The 24,843-nt window shown below is 39.6% G+C and overlaps 1 protein-coding gene across 2 annotated transcripts in view; it reads left to right on the top strand.

The window, feature by feature from the left end:
* The window catches only part of HSD11B1 (hydroxysteroid 11-beta dehydrogenase 1), a 247,887-nt gene that overhangs the window by 46,304 nt on the left and 176,740 nt on the right, over nt 1-24,843 (top strand). For both annotated transcript variants that reach the window (XM_044077131.1, XM_044077130.1), the window contains exon 3: nt 21,255-21,366. In XM_044077131.1, coding sequence (XP_043933066.1) covers nt 21,255-21,366 — 112 coding nt within the window. The remainder of the gene's footprint in view (nt 1-21,254; nt 21,367-24,843) is intronic.

Raw genomic sequence — 24,843 nt, 5'->3', positions numbered from 1 at the left:
TCACACTCAATGTCTTTGCAGAACTGGTGATACTGCATGATGATGACATTGGCCTAACTTGTCCACAATGGCTACTTTTAGTAGAAGCAGAGGTGGAGTGGATACTTGACCCACACCTGGCACTCAGAATAGGAGCATGTGAGGGATCTGAAGAAGTCCAACGAATTGGTTAGATGAAAAGCGCTTCATTAAACTTGGTTCCAGACGTTGTACCTGGGAGTTTTTTTTTGTTCAATAGTTTGGCTTGGTATGACTTTTTTGTTCGAGTGAGGGCCTGCAGTATGCCAGTACCTGATTGAGCTAGTCAAAAGTGATACACGTATGGGACGCTCGCTACTGTAGGTAATCATGCACACCCTGTAGTACCTATATCATCTTGCAAAAGCTGAGGTGTTATAGCTTGTGTTTCCACAATGGCCCTGCACATACACTGGGGTATGCCCATTAACACTGCTAGTTCTGAGGGAGGGGGATAGCCATGCCATCATCTCTAACCAGTATACAGAATACAAGTGGTCATCCCTATGTCTTGGGTAGCTGGGCCAGAAGAGGTAACACCCTGCTGTCACTGTGTATGTCTGCACCACCTGCCCTTTGTATGTGATGCATGTCATGGATGGTGTGCATAAGAACACAGACTGTACCTGTGTCCCAGCTGGGTTATGGTTGGCACACTGCCTGTATCCAACACTGACACAGTACCCCATGACCATGTCAGCTGTTCACCATCATCATTGTCAGAGTTAGGCTGCACCCCACCTTGGGAACATGCACACTCTTATCCCTCAATGTAGAGATGTCAGGAACTACTCCATCTCCATCAGTGATGGATTGACCAGTACCCCTTTTTTTGTCCTACCCTCCTGTGCAAAGTGGAGATCATTTTCAGCATTACTTAAAATGTTGGTGGCCCTAAATCTGACCTGCTGATCGTTGTCATCTTGCCCACTGATGGCATTAATATCTGTTACAGTATCCTGCCATGCACAGTCACAGTAAGGATAGTCAGCTGTCTCCTGACTGAGTAGTTGTTGTCCATGGAAACAGCGGATCTGCACCAGCATTATTTCTCTGTATGGGAGAATTTGTTCTTCCTTGCCTTTCCTTTAACAGGCATGGTGCTGTGTGGAAAAAGAATGTACTCTGTAAGTTGTTATGTAAGAACTGATTGGCAGAAAAGACTATCTACAGTGTACCAATCATCCTGTACACTCGATTGGGAATGTTAATGTGTGGATGTTTAAGCCTACTAGGAATAGAGATGCTAAAGAACACTGTCTCTATCCTAAAGTACATGTTGTAAAGCAGAAGACTAGCTGTCATATTTCACTCCTAACATTCTGTTTTGCATATGTTTAATATTGTATTATCCATGCTGATACCTGGTTAAAAATGAGAAGGCTGCATTCCGGAGTATGCTCTTCTTTGGATGAGACTTTCAACTGAGGTTGAAACATGGCTGTTTTAGAGTACAAAACACCTTCAAAGCTCACTGTACACAAGCTACAGGATTCACTCTACCCACACCACTACAAGCCAATTAGTATTTGCCATCTAATTAATATGTGATGTGGATATCCCAACCACTGCCACCACAAATGTGACGCCCATGCCCTGGCCCAGCAATCAAGGAGCCTCAATCCTCACCACTAACCCCAGAGATGGGGTCTCATATATGAGGAAAGGATAAGAAATACACACAGTAAAGTGCAATTTCCCTTAAGAACACACAGAGATCACAGTCAGTCTGGGGCTGGTCACTCCCTTGCTCCCGAGGTCCTCAATAAGACTCCCCACTGGCACAGCTATTAGGGTCCAGATCTCAGCCTAGTGGGCAAGCTAAAACCTCTATCACCCTCTCTGCCCAACCAGTGCTTTGTATCCCTGCCCAAGTAGCTGACACACACACACACACACACACACACACACACACACACACACACACACACACACACACATGCACACACACACACACACACACACACACACACACACACACACATGCACTTTGAGAAGAGGTTATACAACCACACAGACACTGCTGGGGAAGGCTGGCACAGGTTCTCCAGCTGTGCCCCTTTCTCCCAGACTATACTGTAGTTCCACTTGCCATCACCCACTAATACTTAGCAGCTACTCAAATGCCCTTAAAAGGGTGTCCAGTTATTACTGTGCAATATTATTATCCAATTGGTAGTATAGCCCAGGGCTAAAGCTATAGGAGTGACTTTGTACAAGACATACAAGTACTCTAAAGAGTTTAACTTATCTCTACACAATCCCAGCCACAGTTGAAAGGTTTTAAAATATTTAATAATAAATAATTAAAACTACAAGATAATACTTTCTACTACACAGTCAGTGCTAGTTGAGAGTTCAGAGATCATACAGAAATACTTAAAATAAATCAGTACAGTTCTGACATCACAGAAAAACACTTAGTCTAAACTTTCTAATTTCTAGCTCTCTAAAAGAAAACAAAAGTCTAAGATAACTTACATAAGACAACAGGCAGAGTGCTGAGTTGGTTAGTCAGACAAAAATGCTCAATAATCTCTGGTTCTCACTGTTTAAATTGAAACTGCAGTTCTGCTAAGCATTACATCATCTTTTACACTTTCCTGGTGTTCCCAGGCTGACAGAAACTGCATTTACATTATTTTACACTTAGAGCAATAAAGGACATTCCATATGTAAATTCTGGTCATTAACTTTAGCCTTAAAACAATAGGCAGGAAGCCTTCATCTAGCCAGACTGGAGCTGGCTTGTAAACATCAAAGGCAGTCATTAAATAATTTTAATTTCAAAGGACCAACAAGAAATGCATGCCTTAGCTTTCTTTACAGCAGAGGGCAATGTTGCCACATTGTTTTAAGTTCAACATTTGACAGTATTTACAAATGATAGAATTATGTACCAAATTCTGTTTGACTAGGCTGGCAGCCTTCACCCATCTCTACCAGTCTTCACAGTAACATCTTGCCACAGGTTATATTTTGTTATGTAGCCCTTCTGATTTCAGACTGTTTCAGCCTATCTCTTTTGTTGAAAAAAGGAGTTAAACTGGCAGTCAGTGGATTATGGTGCTCCCAAACAGACCTTATTGGAAACAACAGAATTCACTACTGCATGTATAAAGTTTGAGAGAACAAAACTTTTCAACACACGCTATATGCACAAAATGGACTGCTAAACTTTGTAAAATCCATTGGGTCCTTTCTTCCATCAGTCATTCTGATGGCATGACTATATCTGCTGGCTTTTATCAAATAGCAAGTTATTTGAAACAACAGTAAAACCCCAAACAGTTTGTCTGTGTAGTAGTTCATGAGGTAATGTAAAGGTAGAAGTGAATGTCACCACACAGTAATTAACCTTCTTCATAACAGGAAGTCAGTATTAGTCCATCTGCCTACTATGTCTAAGAGCAAAAAATAATTTACTGGGCCTCTATGGGACTGAACAACCCCCTTAACTGGTATTGACCAGATCTTCTGAAGAACAAAGATTGTTCAGCGACTTTGTCATTACAGCAGAGAATGCTGTTTACCTGTAACAGGGTCAGATTACCCATCTATTCATTAACGTTCTCAGGATTTTATATTGTTTTGTGTTTTTTTAAGACATGCAGTAACCAACATCTCCAGCAGAAGTAGCAGAAAAAATAATCTGCATTCTACCTTCTACATCTTTTTTTTGTGATTCTGAAGACATTTGCTGACATTTCTTACATGGCAATCACAGTCTCAACCAACAGCTTGATCTATATAATTTAAGCCTACAAGTTAACTTTATGTGACATTAATGGTGTTTACTAGCTAGCTCCATAGGATAGCTGTCATTACCAATGTATTCATCATGGCATATTATGAGCTTTAATCCCACATAAAGGCCAAAATCACCACCTCCACTATGGAAAAGAAATCTCTGCAGCTGTGAAAAATGTTCTACCCCTTTCTCTTGCAGAGGGACTCAGTGTGACGGAGTCAGTTGTAAAAAAAAAGCAATTAATATTATACATGAATAATTGTGATATATCAAGATGTGTGTATTTTTCATCATTTATTAGGAGGGAAAATTTGTAAAGAATGCTCCCACTTATATTCAAAATTATTTATGAGAATATACTTCTAACATTTCCTTTCTGTTTGCTGTATTTACCAGTTGTGCTACCAGACAAATTTTCAAAAGTACACAAAAGTAAGATTTTGACAGTACAAGAAATGCAGCCATTCTGATTTATATATGGTGAAATACAAAATACATATAATACTTTATTTCACTATCTGAGGATGATCTGTTGAAATGCTTGTTGACAGAACAACAATAAACTACTATCACTCCATGCAGTAGGGTCATAAAGCAGTAAAGACAGACATCTTTCATTTTAAAATAATACAAGGGATGCCATGGCAAGTTTGCACAAACAAAACCCCTTTTATTTGAAGAGTGACAAAATTGTACATCTACATGCAGAACACAAAAAAGTGCAAGTGTTAAAATCAGATTTGTTTCTTTTAAAATTAGTTTTCCATCCTGTTGAAGACCACAGGAAAACAACACTAGCCACTGGGTGACTATCACATAATGAAGCATAAGCATAACCATGGTTTCTGTCTACAGCCAATGAACGTCCTGAGCCAAAGCTCTTGGCCAGTTAGACTGCTTCCATATAAGTCTATGGAATAAAATGCCATTCTGTCTAAAACCTAGTGTACATCTTTCTTTATGTCATGCCCATACCGTATGCATTGTCCAGCCCTCCCTATTACCATTTGTCTGCCCTCAGTTTGTCTCTTTCTCTCTTATGTTTGCCAACCTTAGAACATCTACCCCTATTTATGCGATTCAGTGTGTGTCTTCCCTGTACATTGACCTATCCTTACACTGTACCCGCAAAACTGGATGGTCTACCTTCCTTCTAAACCCAGAAATTCCTATATGTTTTCCTTCTGCATGTACACCACTTTCTTCCCCATGTTATTCTCTGAGAGGTTTACAGGTATGTGGACACCATAGCACTGCAGTTGAAATTAAGGTGTGGCCATACTGTCTTATTTGCTGATTTATGCCATTCTGCTGGGGAGGGGAGGGGGTGCAAGCACATGCAGCATAGCATCTCTGCATTTTGTTTTATTCCCAAGTGCAGTTGCATGGAATGTAAATTTTTCAGCATTCACAAGATCCATGTAAGGTGGCACACAGCTACTTTGGATTGCATTTTGCTCATTCTTCACTGTGTAGATAGAACTGCATGCATATTTGCTGAGATTATCATTTGTGTAGATCATTATGCAGCTACTGGTATGAAAGAGATGCTTGTATCACTTTAGGTATATAACTAGTGCATGTAGTAATGTGTAGCCTAGTAATTTTCTTTGCATCTGAATAAAATCCAAACCAGGAACACTCGTAGCTGAAACCTCCAGAAGAAACGCCAGGATGATTTAGTTAACCTTTAACCATTCAATGGGAATAATTAAGTAATCAGCGTGGGCATGGGCTGTTTACACTAATTGGTTTCAACAAGGTTTTGTATATAAAGAAGGGTTTTGAGTGTTTAAAACTGTCTGATGAAGTCTGGTGATGGTTACCAGACGAAAGCGCTAATTTTTGTATTTTAATAAAAGTCTTTTTGTATTTTAACTAAATCATCCTGACGTTTCTTCTGGAGGTTTCAGCTATGAGTGTTCCTGGTTTGGATTTTATTGGTTTGCCTTTTTCTTGGTTTCGAGTTCTTTGCATCTGAGCCATGATCACTGGTAAATCTATGGGTGATAATTAACACTGAAAATTACGGAAAATTGTGGGCCCAATTCCAAAAGACATACTGTCAGTGTAAGTGACCCCTTACACTGAGAGCAGGCTGAGAGCAGGTGTTTTGGAATTCAGCCCCTGGTGTAAGCCTGTTTATAGATAGGATTTACATCAAAGTAAGCCACTTACACTGAGTGCAGGTCTTGCAGATTCAGGGTAGACTTACACTGAGAGCAACTCTTTTGGAATCTGGCCCAGAATGTTTGTCATATATGATGCAGACTGAGACATAAATTCTGTTTTGAAACAACGGGTGGTTTGAACAGTGAGAAATTATAAGATTTTCATGATCTGTGGCAAGAATAAATAAAGTGAAAATTTTCAAACATTCTGAATGGTGTCTGAATACAGAAGAGCATCTTGTGTGATATAGGGGAAAAACACAGCTCTAGGATATGTTTAACTACTTAGGAGAATGGAGTCTTCCTTTGACTTATTTCCAGACACAAAAAATATCGAGATACATTTTTTTGTCATCTTTTGACTCTGGCACTTAATTGTATCCACCATAATAGCTAAACACAGTGTGACCATTATGTTAATGATTCACTAATATTATACTATATAAATTGGTATGATAAATAATATTGTTAAAATTAGTTACACTAAATTATATATATGTATATGTATAATTATATACACGCACACATACACACACACACACACACACACACACACACACACACACACACACACACACACACACACACACACATATATTCTATATAAAATCATTATGTAATTTTAGAAAGACCTTTATATAGTTTAGCAGTGCCCTTATTGCTCACACTTAGGAAGCTTAATACAAATATATATAAATATACTGTGTGATACAAATTAGTATTCCAAGTTAAACATAGATGTATTCTGACTTTGTCTTACATTTCTTGTTAAAACAGTTGGGCCATTTTGAGTAATTCTTTTTAATCTTTATTTTATAACCAGGGCATTTTGTGTTTTTTTTCCCCGACATTTCACTGTTCACTTTTTGATGGTGTCTTACTCCCATAGTCATATTTGAATATTAGCATGATTGATATGGTCTCTGTTATAGAGTACATGGAACTGCAGGACCCCATCAGTATACTGATGTTACTTTTTAACCATTAATTCAGTCAAATATCCATCAGTGTATCAGTGCATTGATAGTAGTTTAGGTGACTGCTGTTTCAGCGAGAATGTGTCACTGAAAGTACTTTTACGGATAGTGGAAACCTCCTTTTTTTCTACTGTTGTACAACACTGGAGTAGGTATATTAATGTTTTAGCATATTGGGATGCCCCCACACACACACACACACATAGGACTTGCTCCAAAAAAGATTTACTCCAAGTTTCTCCAAAAGTGCTTTTAACAAAACATTTTTAGAGTTTTTGCTTTCAGGGAATGTAATGTTGATCAGTCAACACTAATCCAAATATCCTATATGAATCCCAATATCCTATACCCTTAATAATCTTGTGGCATTTTTATATTGGTCATAAAAAACTGTAGCTCTCAAGACTGCCTAAGTTTTGATCTATTAAATGGAAGGCCATTATTAGTGTATAATGTCTCTGCTGCCCTAGACATAGTAACAGGTGTCAGGTCCTGGAATCACAGCATGCCGTCTGTATTTCATCAAGTTTCTATTCAGTGAAGTTCCAGCTAGAAGAAGCACACTGGTCAACACTGCTTTACTTACACACGACTGCATGGTTACACAACCAGAGATAAAAGCCCTTACATGTTGAATAACTATTAGTGGGTGAAAAAAAAAACAGCAACACTAATGATTTCTTGTAGAATTACCTCTGAGTTCAGAATAGAATTCAGCAAGATTAAACCATGTGCACTTTACAACTGACCCAGTGTGGGGAAAAGCATTCCCAGCATGAGCTGATAAAGAAGAAACTACCTCAGTAAGAGGGATCATTGAATAATCATCAATTAACACAAACAAGTTATCTAGAACTTTACAGTATATGCTGGCATTTAGCCTTGCTTCCTCATGCACCTCCATTATTTGGATATGTACACATTTCTTATGTTATTATTAATGCTTATTGTAGTTTGAGTATAATGGAGCTTAAATTGTATGTCACAGAGGAACAAAAGAAAATGAAGGGGCTCATGGTAAAAGCTTGCAAGCAAGATTCAATATAGAGAATAGTTGGCCCTGTGGCACAGAGAGATACAGCTCTTGCAGCACCCCAGACAACCTGTGTTCAACAAGCAACATGGACAGCAGTGGGAGGATGGGAGTGAGTGGCCAACATTGACTCATCTATTTTGCGAGGGAGTGGGCAGCATATGCTTACTGCAGTTACAGTGTTAAAAGCCTGATGGGCTCACTGCAGCAAGTGATACAGCACTTGGTCGAGAGGTTATGCATAAGCAAAGGTGTGCACGCACTTCCTGAAACAGAGATTGTGGAGGTGCCAAGACTACAGAGAGGTACTGTGGGATTTAAGCACACTCTGTGGCCACAGCAGGTCACTACAACTGCATCCTTGTTTTTCTCAACCACCCTGGACATGGGTCTGTTTGAGCCACGAAGGTTAAGGCAGACACAGTGAACGAAAAGAAAGAGGAGCTGGTGGTAACTGATAGTCAGTGGCTAGGAGGTGAAACAAATGTACTGAACTCTGAATGTAGCAAGCAAGACTTCAAATGGAGCACAAAATCTGTATTGATAATGAGAGGATTGAGAATATAGGCTGTTGGTTAAATTACTGTAGTAAGAAGGTGGAGAATTTAAACCACTGATCACTCTGCCCTTGGGTAAGTTGTCGGGGTAGATTAATGAACAAATCAGATATACTATATGGTCATACTTGCTACTAGAGTCATTTATGCTCTCTTTCAAAACCCAGTGTCTGTTTGGTAAATGAGCAGTTGTGTTCATGGACAAATTGAGCATTGTGTGGAATTGTCACCCTCTTTTTTTTCCTAATCTCAGCATGATTGCACTCTAGTTTTCTGCGTGTATCCATAAAATTCAATTAATACTCAAAGCTCCAACCTGGTAAGTATTGCTTCTGCTGGACATCTGCAGTGGTTGAATCCTAAAGAAAATTAAAAAAAAAAAAAGTGTCATGTGTGAACACATTAAATTATTATAAATTGGTACAGCCATCTGCTATAGATATCTCCCACTCAGTCAGCTCCATCAAATTTAAATGTTAGATAAAAAGAAAACGCATTTCAATGCAAGACGTTGCTATATATTTCATAATAAAGTGAAAAAAGCTTGTGAAACAGTGTTTGAACTATCAAAATTATTTCACTGCTTTCTTTCTCTTTATAGAAAAATGCTGCTTTGTTTATATAATTACATATTGGGAGGAGACAGTGCTAAAGACTGCATGATTAAAATTGTTGGGATTTGATATAAACCTACAGTGTTTTCTAAATAAAACAGTAAACATTATGTAATACTATGAATAAACAGGCAAGTGGAGATTAAGAGGCAAAAAAATGTCTCTTTATATGTTTTTATTACATTTTATCTTTAAAATAGTACAAATAATTGTATCATTTATGGCAGGAATGGTACAAGATGGCAAGTTGAAGACAAACACTGCAGGCACTTAGAAGTTAGCAGTCAAGACTCGTGTAGCTTCTGTAATTGTTATAAAAGTCACTAAATAGTTTATTGTACAATTGCTAGTAATGAAAAGAAGAAATAAATAAGTAAATAAGTAGAACAATCTTTACTTTTTGGAAAGGCCCAGTGTCAAATGTAATGTAATTAAAATGTTTCAGTTTGATATGAGCAAAATTGTGAAGGCTAATGCTGATAGTAAAGATGAACACACAAGTGCAGATACAGTCATACTTGCACAAACACAGGCAAGTATACATTAGGAGACTAAAAATATCTCTAGAAGATTTAGTTAAAACTTTACTGTACTCATACCAGTCTGGAATATGATCCTTGCACCAACCAGGGCAATGCACAATATCCATGTATTTAAGCTGCAACTAAATGAATTCCTGTCTGACTCCTAGCCTTCCACTTGCTGTTCTGCTAGCTACAATGCCAGCTCCTTTTCCTGTAATAGCTATATATATCTTCCTCTCTCTCCTTTTCCTTGTTTTTGTTTATCTTATTCCTTTTCTCCATATTTCTCCTGCTGCCATATCTACTCCAGTTATTACTGTGAAGATAGGTGAAGACTGCCAACCTAGCCAAACAGAATTTTGTAGATAATTCTGTCATTTGTAAATATTAGTATAAGCCACAGGCTTGTTCTTTTAAATGGGAAAAAACGGTGTTAAATGTGGAATTGCAAAAATGTAACAACAGTGCACTCTGCTGTAACAAAACTAACAAGTCAATTCTTTGATGTCAAAACTTGGAGCCAATATGTCTGGATGAAGGAATTCTGCCTATTGTTTTGAGGCCAGAGTTAATGGCTAGAATTTGCATGTATAATTTCTTTTATTGCTCTGGTTCCTGACAAGCTGCAAGATCAATGGGGCTCCTCCCTGCAGACCACCTGCAAAAATCTGCTGATGTTATAGCATTCCCTGTCTCTATTTTGATAAACAGAACCATAACTGAAGCCTCTATCCCCTATATCTGGAAAATATCACGTCATACCACTCCACAAAAGAGGCTGCTCCACTGAGCTGTCAAACTATAGATCAATAGCTATCCTTTCCCCTCTGGCTAAAATTATGGAAAAGTGTATCCATAAACAACTCTTATACTAACTTATTCAACATAATCTTCTGGCCAGCTCCCAGCATGGATTTAGACCACAGCACAGTACCACCACAGCCCTCATCTCCTTTCTAATGTCATAAATTTCAACCGTAACAACAACAGACTATCTTCTGCCCTATTTTTCGATCTTTCCAAGGCCTTCAACATGGTTAACCACCATCTAAACTTACTTACCCTAAAGAAAATATCCCTAAGCAACCATGCCATACAATGGTTTCAACCATATCTTAGTGGAAGACAGCAGTTTGTCCTTTGGCAGGACAAACTCTCCACCCTTCTCCCCGTTACCCTTGGTGTTCCTCAAGGCTCCATATTAGGTCCCCTTCTTTTCTCCCTCTTTATCAATGACCTCCACACTGTAATCCCAGATGCAACCTGTATACAATATGCTGATAACTCCACCATGATTTGCTCAGCATCTACCCCTACAGATCTCCTTAGGTTAACCCAGAAAACCTTTAATACATTGGAAAACTGGATTTCTAATCAACAGCTGATATTAAACCCTAATAAAACAAAGCTATTGCTCTTCTACCCTACTCGCAAATCCTCTCAACCTTTGTTTACTGTAACATCTAACAATGGGACCATAATCTCATCAGATATGTATACCAAACTCCTGGGTGTTATAATAGACAACAACCTCAAATATGATATGCACGTGAACCAAACTATTAAAACTGTTAATAAAAAACTTGGCTCCCTATACAAAAAACAAACCTTTTCTCATCCCTCTAGCTAGGACTGCCATTGCCCATATCCATCTGCTTTCAACTCTACTCTGTGCCTTGCCAATGCTCACTAACGTGAACAAAACTGATCTCAGCAAACTATCTAGCTGCTACAATCAAATTGCCAGGTTTGCCACAGAAACTCCCCAAAGGACACTCCATTGTCAAAACCTAAACCTGTTAGGATGGCTAGAACTCCCCAGGCTAATTCAATATAATCAACTTACTGTAGCATTCAAGGTTATTAACCATCCAGAAAAAACAGCCTCCCTTAAAAACATTATCCATTCCTACAAAAACGCTAGGCCATTTCATTCAACTACAAAACTTTTGGTTCAGTCTGTTAAAGCTAACAACCTATCTGGAGAATCTTTGTTTGCAAATTTAGTAGGCAAAACCTGGAATTCGTTCCCATCTGACTTACTCTGAACCCCTCCCTTAATCAGTTCAAAAAAAATCTAACCCAGTATTTTAAAACACACTGGTTATATATTTGCTCTAACCCTGACTAAAGCCTAATCTACTTCCATATCCCTGCAAATTTTTATTCACAGCAACTTACCTCTTACACTAAAAGGTTTGAAAAGAGAAACTGTAAAATCTCTGCAGATACTCTGTATATAGCTGCACCTATAGGTTTGATAAGAGAAATTGTAACATATTTGTATATATTTCTGAATATAAGCTGTATTTCTCATAGGCTTGAAATGTGAGACTGTGACTTGTATGTTAATACAACATGTTTGTGCATATATTGTAACTTGCTTGTCTTTATCTGTTTGTAAGTTTGGAGCTTTTCTTGCCGGGCCTCCACTGAAAATGGACATCTATCCAGTCAGACTATCCCGGTCAACAAGTGTAAAATAAATAAAATAAAATAATTAACTTCTGAGAGTCTGTTAGCCTGGGAACTAGAAAGAAATGGTGTAATCTGAAATGAATCAGTAGTACTGTGTTATCAATTTAAGGACAGAAAGAATGAGAGCATTAGAGCATTTGTCTTGAGAACATCCAACATCACCAGCACTGCCTGTATCTATATGTAAGTAGGATCTTAGACTTTAGTGTTTCTCTTAGATATAGCTAGAAAATAGGAAGATTAGACTAGTTTGTTTTTCTGTGATGTCAGAACTTTTGTACGGTATTATTTTAAGTATTTCTCTGTGATCTCTGAACCCTTGACTAGCACTGTGTAGTAAAAAGTATTGTCTTGCGTTTTTATTATTTATTATTAAATATTTTTAAACCTTTTAACTGTGGCTGTTTTGTGTAGAGATAAGAGTAGATTGCATGTATATAGTGATACTGTACCAAGTCAGTCCAAATAAGTCTTGACTGTTTAGTCACACTTACCATTTGGATAATAATATTGCACAGTAATAATGAGTGGGAAAGAGAAAATACCAATAGTAGGTTGTCTTGAGTCAACAAGGGTACCGAACTACCATCCTGAAGATGTGATGATAGGGAAGGGTTTGGATGAGGCAGTATCATGTGCTTATGCAGTTACATGCAGTCAGGCTAGGAGACAAGCATGTGGGTCTGGTAGCCTGGGAGAGACCCAGACAGACTGCATACTTGCAGCCGGGACTAGTGAGGTGGTTACTTTAGGGAGGGAACTACTATGTAGCAGTGAAACTGAAGGTTTGCCACAGCTGCTTGTGGGTACTGATATTCCCTTGGGCAGAGGGACTGCAAAGGCAGAGTTGAGTAGTAGTACTCAGGCTGAGACACCACTGTCAGAAGATGCCAGACTTCCTGAGGAAGAGGAGCTGGGAAGGGTTACAAAGAGAGAGTTGAGACAGGCTCAGCTCTCAGACTCTACATTGCAAGGCCTGAGGCAGGTAGCTTGTGAGGCACTTGATTCTCAAGGGAAGGGGGGGATCTGTATACTGGGACAAAGGGTTACTGTATAGAGAGTGGACCCCTGAGGGAGGGCTAGAAGGTGAGAGGGTACAGCAGTTGGTAGTGCCTAGAGCCTACCATCTGGCACTTCTAGCCATAGCCCATGACATTCCCTTTGCAGGTCACATGGGCATAAAACGTGCAAAGAGACGTATTATGCAGAACTTCTATTGGCCTGGAATTTCCAGGATGTAACAGGGTACTGTAGGAGCTGTGAGCAGTGTGAAAAGGTAGGCAAAGCAGGAGACAAGGTGAGAGCTCCTTTGATGCCTTTGCCTGTGATTGAGAAGCCATTTCAGAGGGTAGCTATGGATATTTTGGGGCCTCTGAGTACCCCAAGTTCCACAGGGAAAATGTTTATCCTAGTGGGAGTGGATTATGCTACACGATACACCGAGGCAGTGGCTCTGTCCTCCACTGAGGCAGAAAAGGTGGCAAATGATTTGTTAGAGATTTTCAGCAGGGTAGGTTTCTCAAAAGAAATGCTGACTAACAGAGGTACCAATTTCATGTCAGACCTGCTGGCTTGTCTGTGGAAGTCCTGTGTGGTGAAGCACCTGAAGACCACTCCCTACCCTCCCGAGACTAATGGTCTTGTTGAAAGTTTAAACTCTACAATCATGTCCATGCTACAGGCATTTGCAGGCTAGTTTAAGAGGGAGTGGGGCAAATATTTGTTGCATCTGTTGTTTGCTTACAGAGAGGTTCCCCAGGAGTCCACATGTTTTTCATCCTTTGAGTTGCTGTATAGGCATAGGGTGAGGGGCCTTCTAGATTTAATTCTTGATGAGTGGAAAGGTGAGTGTGAACCTCACAAGGAGTCTGTTGTGGCATATGTCCTAAACCTCAGGACAAGGCTCAGGGAACTCATGGACTTGGCCCAGGAGAACCTGTCGGAAGCCCTACAACAGAAAAATGTGTGGTATGACAGGAATGCTTGAGCTAGAGAGTATGCTGTGGGGCAGCAGGTAATGGTTCTCATTCCTGTCGGACACAGCAAGCTGCAAGCAGCTTGGGAGGGACCCCACAAAGTGGTAAGAAAGGTAAGTGATGTTAATTGCATGGTGGAACTGCTAGGCAGAAGGCAGGGGTACAAAATGTACCATGTTAACATGATGAAACCTTATCATGATAGGGAGGCCCTTGTGCTGAGCATTTGCAGTGGATTGCAGGAGGAGTCTGAGGGAGATCTGGTGACTGAGCTCCTCAGTGAGGCTGGGACTGACACCTCAGTGGAAGCGGTAGCAATGTCCCAGCAGCTATCTCCTACCCAGGTTTGAGAAATCTGAGCAGTGTTACAGGAGTTTGGGGACATGCTCACTGGGAAACCAGGGTGCACCCACCTGGTGCAGCACCAGGTGGATACAGGACCCCAAAGGCCTATCAGGCAGGCCCCTTATAGGGTGCCTGAGAGAGTCAAACAGACTCTGAGGGAGGAGATACAGTAGATGTTAGAACTAAGGGTGATTCAAGGGTCCAACAGTCCTTGGGCCTACCCATTGGTGCTGGTGCAAAAGAAGGATGGCAGCACCAGGTTCTGTATGGACTACAGGAAATGAGTTACACAGAATCAGATGCTTACCCTGTGCCTAGGACATATGAGGCCCTAGAGCAGCTGGGTGGGGCTAAGTATCATACAACCATTGATCTTACCAGGGGTTAGTGGCAGGTGCCCTTGACTCCCATTGCTAAGGAGAAGTCAGCCTTTGTGAATCCTTTTGCCTTGTATGAGTTAAATACGATGCCTTTTGGGATGAAAAATGCCCCAGCAACATTCCAGCAGCTGGTAGATCATATCCTAGCAGGATCAGGAGGGTTTACCCTTACTTACCTAGATGATCTTGCCATCTATAGCCATTCCTGGCAAGAGTACCTTCCACATGCCAGGGAGGAGCTTGGCAGACTACAGATGGCAAGGTTGACCATTAAGCCGAGCAAATGTCAGGTGGGTATGTCAGACATCTCCTACCTGGGACATGGAGTGGGGAGTGGTAAGATCAGGCCAGAACCTGCCAAAGTAGAAGCCATTCAGGCATGGCCTGCATTTGTTACCACAAAGCAGGTGAGGGCATTCCTAAGGACAGCAGGGTACTAAAGAAAGTTTGTTCCCAGTCATAGTACCATAGCTGTTCCCCTCACAGAACTGACAAGGAAGAACAGAGCCAGCCAGCAAAATGCCAAGTTGCTAAGATGGAGCCTAGGGTTGCAAGCATATGATATGTCAGTGCAGCACAGCAATGGGATTAGCAATGCCAATGCAGGTGAGCTCTCAAGACAGGGAATGGGGTAAGATATACTCAGATAGACCTAACCCTCTCAAGCAACATTTCTCAAGGGTCACTTGAAAAACTAGCTTGAGTTCTTCGGGGGGGGGGGGTGAAGATAGGTGAAGGCTGCCAGCCTAGCCAGATAGAATTTTGTAGATAATTCTGTCATTTGTAAATATTAATATAAGCCACAAGCTTGTTCTCTTAAATGGGAAAATGGTGTTAAATGTGGAACTGCAAAAATGTAACAACAGTGCACTCTGCTGTAACAAAGCTGGCAAGTCTGTCAAAACTTGGAGCCGATATGTCTGGATGGAGGAATTCTCCCTATTGTTTTGAAGCCAGAGTTAATGGCTAGAATTTGCATGTATAATTTCTTTTATTGCTCTGGTTCCTGACCAGCTGCAAGATCAAAGGGGCCATTAACTTCAGAGTGTCTGTTAGCCTGGGAACCAGAAGAAATGATGTAATCTGAAATGAATCAGTAGTACTGTGTTATCAATTTAAGGACAGAAAGACTGAGAGCATTAGAGTATTTGTCTTGAGAACATCCAGCATCATAAGCACTGCCTGTATCTATATGTAAGTAGGATCTTAGACGTTAGTGTTTCTCTTAAATATAGCTAGGAAATAGGAAGATTAGACTAGTTTGTTTTACTGTGATGTCAGAACTTTTCTACGGTATTATTTTAAGTATTTCTCTGTGATCTCTGAACTCTTGACTAGCACTGTGTAGTAAGAATTATTGTCTTGTGTTTTTATTATTTATTATTAAATATTTTTAAACTTTTCAGCTGCGGCTGTTTTGTGTAGAGATAATTTAAGCTCTAAGAGTTCATTGCATGTATATAGTGATACTGTACCAAGTCAGTCCAAATAAGTCTTGACTGTTTAGGCACACTTACCATTTGGATAATAATATTGCACAGTAATAATTGGACACCCTTTAATAAGGGGCTTTGAGTAGCTGATAAATATTAGCTGGGTGGTGGCAGTGATTTCTACCATATAGTCTGGGTAAAAGGGGCACAGCTGGAGAACCTGTGTCAGCTTTCCCCAGGAGTGTCTGTGTGGTTGTATAAACTCTTATCTCAAAGAGTGTGTTTATCAGCTACTTGGGCAAGGACACGAAGCACTGGTTGGACAGAGAGGGTGCTGAAGATTTTAGCTTGCCCACTAGGCTGAGATCTGGACTGCATAGCTGTGCTAGTGGGGAGTGTTATTGGGGATCTGGAAAGAAAGGGAGAAACCAGCCCCAGACACACTGTGATCTCTGTGTGCTCTTAAGGGAAATTGTACTTTACTGTGTGTGCATTTATTATCCTTTCCCTATATGGACACCCCTCACTGGTGTTAGCGGTGAGGACTGAGGCTCCTTGATTGCTGAGCCAGTGCACGGGTGTCACAATTACCTCTGACAAATACCTTTTCTCTACATTCCTCTCCTTTTTCCATCATTTTAATTTTTCCACTCATGCATTTGCTTTATGAGTGAGTAATAAACTCTTGCGTTTATAACATGTCAGCACGTTTCAGTGCTACATGATATTTTATTTATCTTGTTTTAATTATGGTGTATGTCCATTATTCTTTTTGTCATGTGTATGAGTATTTGCATTTATCTGTGTATTTACAGTATGTTGTAATATGATGACAACTTTCACCCATGTGTGTCTATTATCTGTTCTTTTGTTTGTTGAGTTTTTTTCCCCTGGGCCTCTGCTGAAAATAGATACAATTATCCTGTTGGCCTTTCCTGGTAAACAAATATAATTAAATAAGTTAAATAAATAAATAAATGCAAGCAGATGTTGACATGGTTGCAGTCGAACATGTACAAAATACACAGACACAGACACCCACACAAACATTTACTTATCTGGTCCATTCTGGGTTTAACAACTCATCAGGCAATAATACTCAGCTATCTGCATTCCTCTAAGAAACTATCACATCCCCCTTCAATTCTATAACCAATGACCACCATTTATAAGCTTGTAAACTATTATACCATTTTGTATTTTACAGTTTCCATTTATTTACCCAAATTTTTCTTTCAGATTACTTAGCATCCTCTCTGCTGAACTTTAATGGAGCTTTATTGTACAGTATTAGTAGGCATAGGAGTACAAACCTATCATTTTTTTCTTAAAATTAATTTAAACACTAAAGCAGTGGGCCTGATTGCTAGGAATATGATTACTTGGATGAAGGAAAAAGCTGAGTATTATTGCCATGATATTGCAATATTGAACCCAAAATGTGGAATAACTTAAATGCTGATTATATAAATTAGATGTATGCAGACGTTACAGTATCCAACAATGGGTAAATTAGTTTCAGCATATAGAGATTCCCTTTCCTTTTCATTTGGCCAGTCAGCCTAGTTCTGTAAATTCCCATATCTTAAACTTATTGCCAGGAAATTATAACACAAAAGCAGTGACTTAATCAGAACATGATTACACAATTAAGCAGCAGGGAGACAGGGCATCTAAACAGAGTGTGAAAGAATATAATGAAAGGGTTTTTAGGTCGCATGACATAAGGCAGAAAAATCATAACCATGCAAATAGCAATAAGGGTCTCAAAACAATATTGAAATATTATAGCACTCTTCCCAACTATTGCTCTGAATTATGTGTACCATTAAGGGAAAGCTTTCTTGAAATAAATTAGTGATATAAAACTGGCATCAGCAACACAGACAAGACAAATTCCTGCCCTTTTAGTTATCATCCAGAATAAGGTGGGAATTTTTTTCTTAAGAGTTAATTAGTGAGGCCTAGTATATGTTGCACTTGCAATCATATTATGAACTGCAAAGGTATATGTGATTTTGACTTGATGTAACATACATGCTACAGTAATTAATTTACCAATCTGCATGACTATATAGAAGAGTAAGTTAATTTCATTGCACTTAATCTGAATTTCTACCATGGAAGGAAAGGGATTTCCCTTGATAGTACATATTCATGCTAAGTTGTCTAACCCTGCCATTTTGCCACATGAGGTTAAGGAAGTAGTAAATGCTTCTGAGATCAGTGTAGGTGTAAAAGTGGCAAAGGCCAGAGTGACAGTAGCCCTTTTAGATGGCTAAATGAAGATATATGAGCAACTTTGTACCCATGGCGATCATAGTAAAATAAGTACGTGGAAAGGATCTTTAACTGTAAGCCAGTGAGATGTTTGAGATCAAATTTGTGACAGGTAAATTAAAATATATGACAGAATTTGTAATTTTTTTCAGTGGCATGGAAAATGTGAGAACTTCTGACCATTTTCTATATGAATTGTAAAAAAGTATATGAATGGAAGTTTGTAGCTGCATTCTTTTGGGAAATAAAATAATTGTATATCAGAAGTGAAATGTAGAGCAGACATCTGAAATAGAAAATGCGATTATTCTGCCCTGGATTGCAAGAACTGTGTTTATTCATATGTCAGGAAGCTAAAGTTGTAAATTCTGAAAAATTCTGTGTTGAGACAACTAACCAAGAGCAGGAAAAAAAAAACTCTTTAGCAAGTAATTGTGAAACTGTGGTTAATTGCATCTGTGGTTTGTATATGGGAAGACATATAGAATATTCCCGAATGAGCCAGTCCAAAGGGAGAACTACCCACGATCTTGTAGTTTACACACAGTGAGTTTGTTTTTGCACTTATATTTCTGCCTGTGATGTGTTATGGAAATTCCCCAAGTAAAGTTTACAGTTTACAGTTTACAGTTTACTAAATCTTTAGTTAAGAGATCATGTGAAAGTTTAGTAGTAGACAGACCTTTCTTCATTGTAATGTGTCTTTTTAAAGCGATTATTTTCTGTTTTTTTCTATACAGGTTTATATTTATTTGCAAATTTAAATGCAAGCTGTTCAGATTGATAGATTCTTTTAAGTATTTTGATTTATTTACTTTTCAAAAGCTTGCATCTGTCTATTTAATTATGTATTAATTGGTAAGAGAGAATTCATTAAGTTGTAACAAGCTGTTGGCATCTACCTCACGCTAATTTGCTAGACTGCTATGCTACACACTACCATTTGTATTTATAATTATTTGGCTTATTATCAGAAATGGAACAGTAACTGAGGCTTCCCCTGTCAGGTGATCTGGTCAGTGGCAGTTTAATACCTTGGGCCAACACAGAGGAATGTATGCTTGGAAAATATCACCAGCCTTCCCTGCTTTTCTGGAAGTTAATGTGTGTGTGTGTGTGTGTGTGTGTGTGTGTGTGTGTGTGTGTGTGTGTGTGTGTGTGTGTGTGTGTGTGTGTGTAAGAGTACAGTTACTGCAGTTAAGTGAGCACTGGAAGACACTAAACCCTGAAAAAGTGAAGAGAAAGGGGTCTGTGGAACTAAGCCAAAGAATCTTAAATCATGTATTCAGTGTAAAGCCCATTCTTAGGTGTGAATAGTGTATACCTATGCCCAGAAAAAGTGCATTTTTTCCTTTATGATCTTGAGGCCACGTTGTGTAGTAATGAGCTGTTTAGTTCTCATATTTGTGTGGTTTTTTTGTACTTAATCTTAATCTGTTTAATACCAGTGGTTTGATTCTACACCGTACCAATTGTGGCTATGAGATTTTAATTTATATGTGGTTAGTGGATTGGGGTGAAGGACCATAACTCTTGCCCTCCAGAGTTCATAGTGGTGGTAGTTTTAGAATTTCAACCATTTGTCTGACACTGAATGGACTTCATACTTAACATGACCTTTTAAAGAAAAAAATCTTAACAGGAAGCTTCAGATGCATAGTAGTGGAGAAGCCTTAGTTGCGCATAGACGAGAAACTAGGGCCTAGTAACACAAAAACAGACCAGTTAAATTCATCCTGTGCTCTGTCAAACTATCCTGGTTAACAAATGTACATGAATGAATGAATGAATGCATAAATAAACTTCTAGAATGAATGAACGTTGTGAGTCTTAGTTGCAAATAAGGGTGTAAACCACTAACTCTACCAGAAGCAGCCTTGTACAGGACATGTGATATTAATGATGTCTCTCTGTACGTACAAATCAATGTTTTTATACATGATACAAAGAAATTAAACACAATCTATATTAAGTGCTCTGTCTTCTAACCTTTGTGGCATACATGTTTTCTGAAAATGGATTTGTATCATTCCACCAACAACAATCTCACTGACAGATAACTCACTGAGAACTAATCAACAATTAAAAAGTAAAGATCAAACTTTCAAATATCTGAAAGAAAATGTTTTTGCTGGGATTAGCCCTCCTAGCATCCCCGCATGAAGACTGTGGCTTCCTTCCTCCACTTCATATGTGTACCATTTCTGATGTTTTAAAACCTTGAGTTTATGGGGAATGAAAGACTACCACATTCAACCCCCCCAATGACTCCATATTCTTCTGTTGGACTACTATCAATAGACTGTCGTGAACCCACTGTAAATGTTTAGGAATTTTCACTAGTGAGCATAACAGCATAACATGCACCATTAGACTGTTAGATAAAGCAGCACAGATAGCTACTAATGATTCAGGATACTGCATTCTGAATATATCCAACATAGCAAAACTATGTTTTCAAACTTAAATTATTGTTTTCTTATATAACCATTTCGCTGCTATGATATGACTGGATCACGTTTTCACACTAGTGAAAGATCTGTACCATTTTTTAAAGAAACCTACATAAACTCGCTACTTTTTGATATAAACAAAGACTCAATGGGTAATGGTAACTCAGCAGTTTGTACCAAAGGGCAGTGGTATGACCTGCTTATTAAAATTTTCTGCTAGAGATTTGGATTTCTAATTTGTTATCTTCTTGGTTTCTTTTTCAGGTTGTGGCAAAGTGCTTGGAGCTCGGAGCAGCCTCCGCGCATTACGTTGCAGGAAGCATGGATGATATGGCTTTTGCAGAACATGTTGTGGCAGAAGCTTGGAAAACCTTTGGTAAGGGACAGTGTACAGACCATGTCATTAATGCAGTAGCAAGGTGTTATACACTTCATAATGGGAGTAACAAAAGAGCAATGGTTTGTGTTGATCCTCAAAATAAGGGTATGCATGATGGAAAAGTAAAACACTCAGCTCCTTGGTTGACAAGGATGGCATGCTCTTGCATTCAGCTGCATCTTGGTAATCATGAAATGCAAATTTGATATTTATACATCACAGATTCACTCCATATTGCTCACTCCGTATTGCAGCTAATCTCTAATCAGCTAACAAATGCCTGCCCTAGTTCCTTTCTTTGATCTGTTTCAGTCTTTCTTGAAAGTCTTCACTGAGTTAAGATTTACCATGTCAGTTTGCAATACAGTCAATGTTTTTCTTTCATGCTGTGAGTGAAAATGCATTTATCTGACAAAGTATTCAATGCCTGTGATGTAATTTGATGTAATGTACTGAAGTGCAAAATACTGAGTGGTACATTCAGGATAGTTACAGGATGACAGCTTAATGCTCAGAATGTGCTCTTTACAAACGTGCCGAAAAAGAGAGAAGGGAAGTAAACCCAAAGAAAATAAAAAAATACAAGGCATGCATTTGAGGGACTCTCACCCCTGTAACTCCTTGACTTCCTTATTTATATTTTTATTCTGAGACTGAATCGGTAAGAATTTAAAGATGGTGGTGCAGTAACTGATTGTTTCCTCTACATTACTTTACAGTGTGATCTGCTACCACCTGATACTTCTGAGAACTTATTTGAAATCTTCTACCTTTCAGTTGCCAGTTTTGCCCCGTCATTCCCTTTTACCGGAAATTTATGTCAGGTACATGTCAATCTATCGATAGCTGTTTCTTCAGCTGTCCTCTGACTGAAAAAAATTGTGCCAAAACATCTTTCAGCAACTCATAGAAACACCCCTAAAAAGGATATATGCCTACTCCAGGATTGCACAACAATGAAGAAAAAGGAATAATTTATTTGGTCTACTGGCAGGCAAAGAAACAGCTTTCGATAGATCGACTTACACACATTTGGGTCATCTCATCCTTATCTTTTTTTTCCACTTCTCACAGTTTAGGCTTTCTACATCTGTCTTTAGACCACATTCATTTAATTTCTTTCACCAATTTAGTATCTGTCCTGCATTTTATCTGCAAGCTTAACCTGTGTATCTCTTTCTGTCATAAGCAGAAACATTATTCCAGATGCAACCTGACATAGACATCACTGGAACCCATTCCTATCTACATATGTTAGAATTGTCTTTGCTGGCTCCATATCACAAGAGAAAAACCTGATGATGCAGTTCACTGCAAGAAAGTACAAATCGTTACCTGAAAGTACGGTTGTGTACACTTACCATAAATGTAGATGCTCGAGTGTATTCACTGTTGCAGTCATCACACTTGGGTTATCTACCTGCAGGTAGCCCTCATTTGGCTCGAATACCAGAGTCTTGGGATTTCTGCATCGGATGCTGTCGCCTCTTCCATGATGTCAGGTCATCAGGGGTATAAAACATGCAGCCGACGCCATTACATCAGTTTTTCTTGCCGCACATGTCAGGAGCCCCCAAAAATAGGAAGCTATAACATGGTGTGGAACATCTCCAGTAAAAAGTAAATACCCCTGCCATAAAAGATGGTCATAAAGAGGATAGGTAGAAAGGATAGAGAAAGCCAGGGGGCTGGTGGGAGGAAAACCAGGACTGCAACAGTGAATACACTCAAACATCTACATTTATGGTAAGTGTACACAACTGTACTATGTTCTTTGTGTTTCACTGTTGCAGTCATCACAATTGGGTTGATTCACAAAGCTGAGGAAGGGTGGAGGCAGTCAAGAAGTGTTAGGGCTGGCTAGCAGACTTTGTAAGACTGCTGTAGCAAATCCAGCTCTGGATTTAAAAAAAATAGGTAAGTGGTAATGCTTGGTGAAGGTGTGTACAGAACTCCAGATTGCAGCTTCCAGGATGTCCCTGGTAGGGACTCCCCTGAGAAAAGTTGTAGAGGTGGAAGTAGCCCTAGTGGAATGAGTTCTGATCCCCAGAGGGGTAGGTTTTCCATGGTGCAGAAATGGATGCAGTGTGCTATCCATTTGGAAATGGTTTGCTACGTAATGGCCTTGCCCTCTGCCCCTATAGCAAAGCTGACTAGCAGCTGGTCAGATTTTCTGAAAGGCTTAGTCCTGTCAAGGTAGAACCTGAGTTGTCTGTGCACATCCAAGGAGTGCAGGATCCTTTCCCCTTTATTCTGAGGATTTCTTGTCACGGACTCTCCAATAAGTGTTCACACACCTCTCGTGTAACACAGTTTATTACATGAACGAACAACACTAAAAATACTCCAAATACTGATAGCACATACAATGAAACCAAAAAATAAGTTGTTTTTTGGTTTCATTGTATGTGCTATCAGTATTTGGAGTATTTTTAGTGTTGTTCGTTCATGTAATAAACTGCGTTACATGAGAGGTGTTTGAACACTTATTGGAGAGTCCGTGACAAGGGATTACGTTGTCAACAACTTGTTGGTTATTCAGTTATTCTGAGGATTAGGGAAAAAAGGCTGGCAAATGGATGGATTGGTTTAAAGCCACACTGGATACCACCTTGGGCATAAAGGAAGGGTTAGTCCTGAGGGAAACCCTGTCAGCATGGAAAATAATGAAGGGCTCCACCACCATTAGTGCCTGTAACTCAGACACTCTTCTTGCTGAAGTAATAGCTAGAAGTAAGGCTGTTTTCCAAGAGAGGAATTTTAACTCTGCTGTAGCAGCAGGTACAAAAGGGGGAAGTGTGAGCTTTTCCAGTACAAGGTTAAGGTCCCAGGCCGGGGTGGGAGCTCTCATAGGGGGCCTTAAATTGTTAGCTTCTCTCAGGAACTGTTTGATGAAAGGGTGAGAAAAGAGAGGAGGCTCAGTATTATAATGAGCTGAGATGGCAGAGGCATGAATCTTAACGGGTGAGAAGGATAGGCTTCTGTGGAGCAGCTCTGCTAGGTAATCAAGGATTTGAGGTATGTTGGGCACAGCTGTGTCCTTTCCTTGAGACTGACCCCAAGACCAATATCTTTTCCACTTTTCAGCATAGGATTTCCTAGTACTAGGCCTTCTGGCCTCAAGGATGACGTCCAGCACCTGTTTGCTGAGGGATGCTGGTGGTGCATTCAGGGGATAAGCCAGGCTGCATGGTTTAGGGTTTGCAGCTGTGGATGCAAAATATGTCCCTCCTGCTGAGACAGCAGGGAAGGTGTCTGATGTAGGTGCCAGGGTGGCACTGCTGTCAGACTGCATAGGAGTGGGTACCAGTGCTGGCATGGCCAGTCTGGTGCAATAAGGATTGCCCTTGGCCTGTCCTATTTGATCTTGAGTAGTACTTTTGAGAGGAGGGGCAGAAGAGCAAAGGCATAAATTGAGAGGTTTTCCCATGTAAAGGATAGGGCGTCCACCTTCTGGGCTGTGCTGTGAGGGTT

This window comes from Protopterus annectens, chromosome 7.part0 (assembly GCF_019279795.1).
Source record: "Protopterus annectens isolate FY-2018-M chromosome 7.part0, PAN1.0, whole genome shotgun sequence".
Lineage (NCBI taxonomy): Eukaryota > Metazoa > Chordata > Ceratodontiformes > Protopteridae > Protopterus > Protopterus annectens.
Note: the sequence above shows the minus strand (reverse complement) of the source record. Positions and strands in the feature narration are given on the sequence as shown.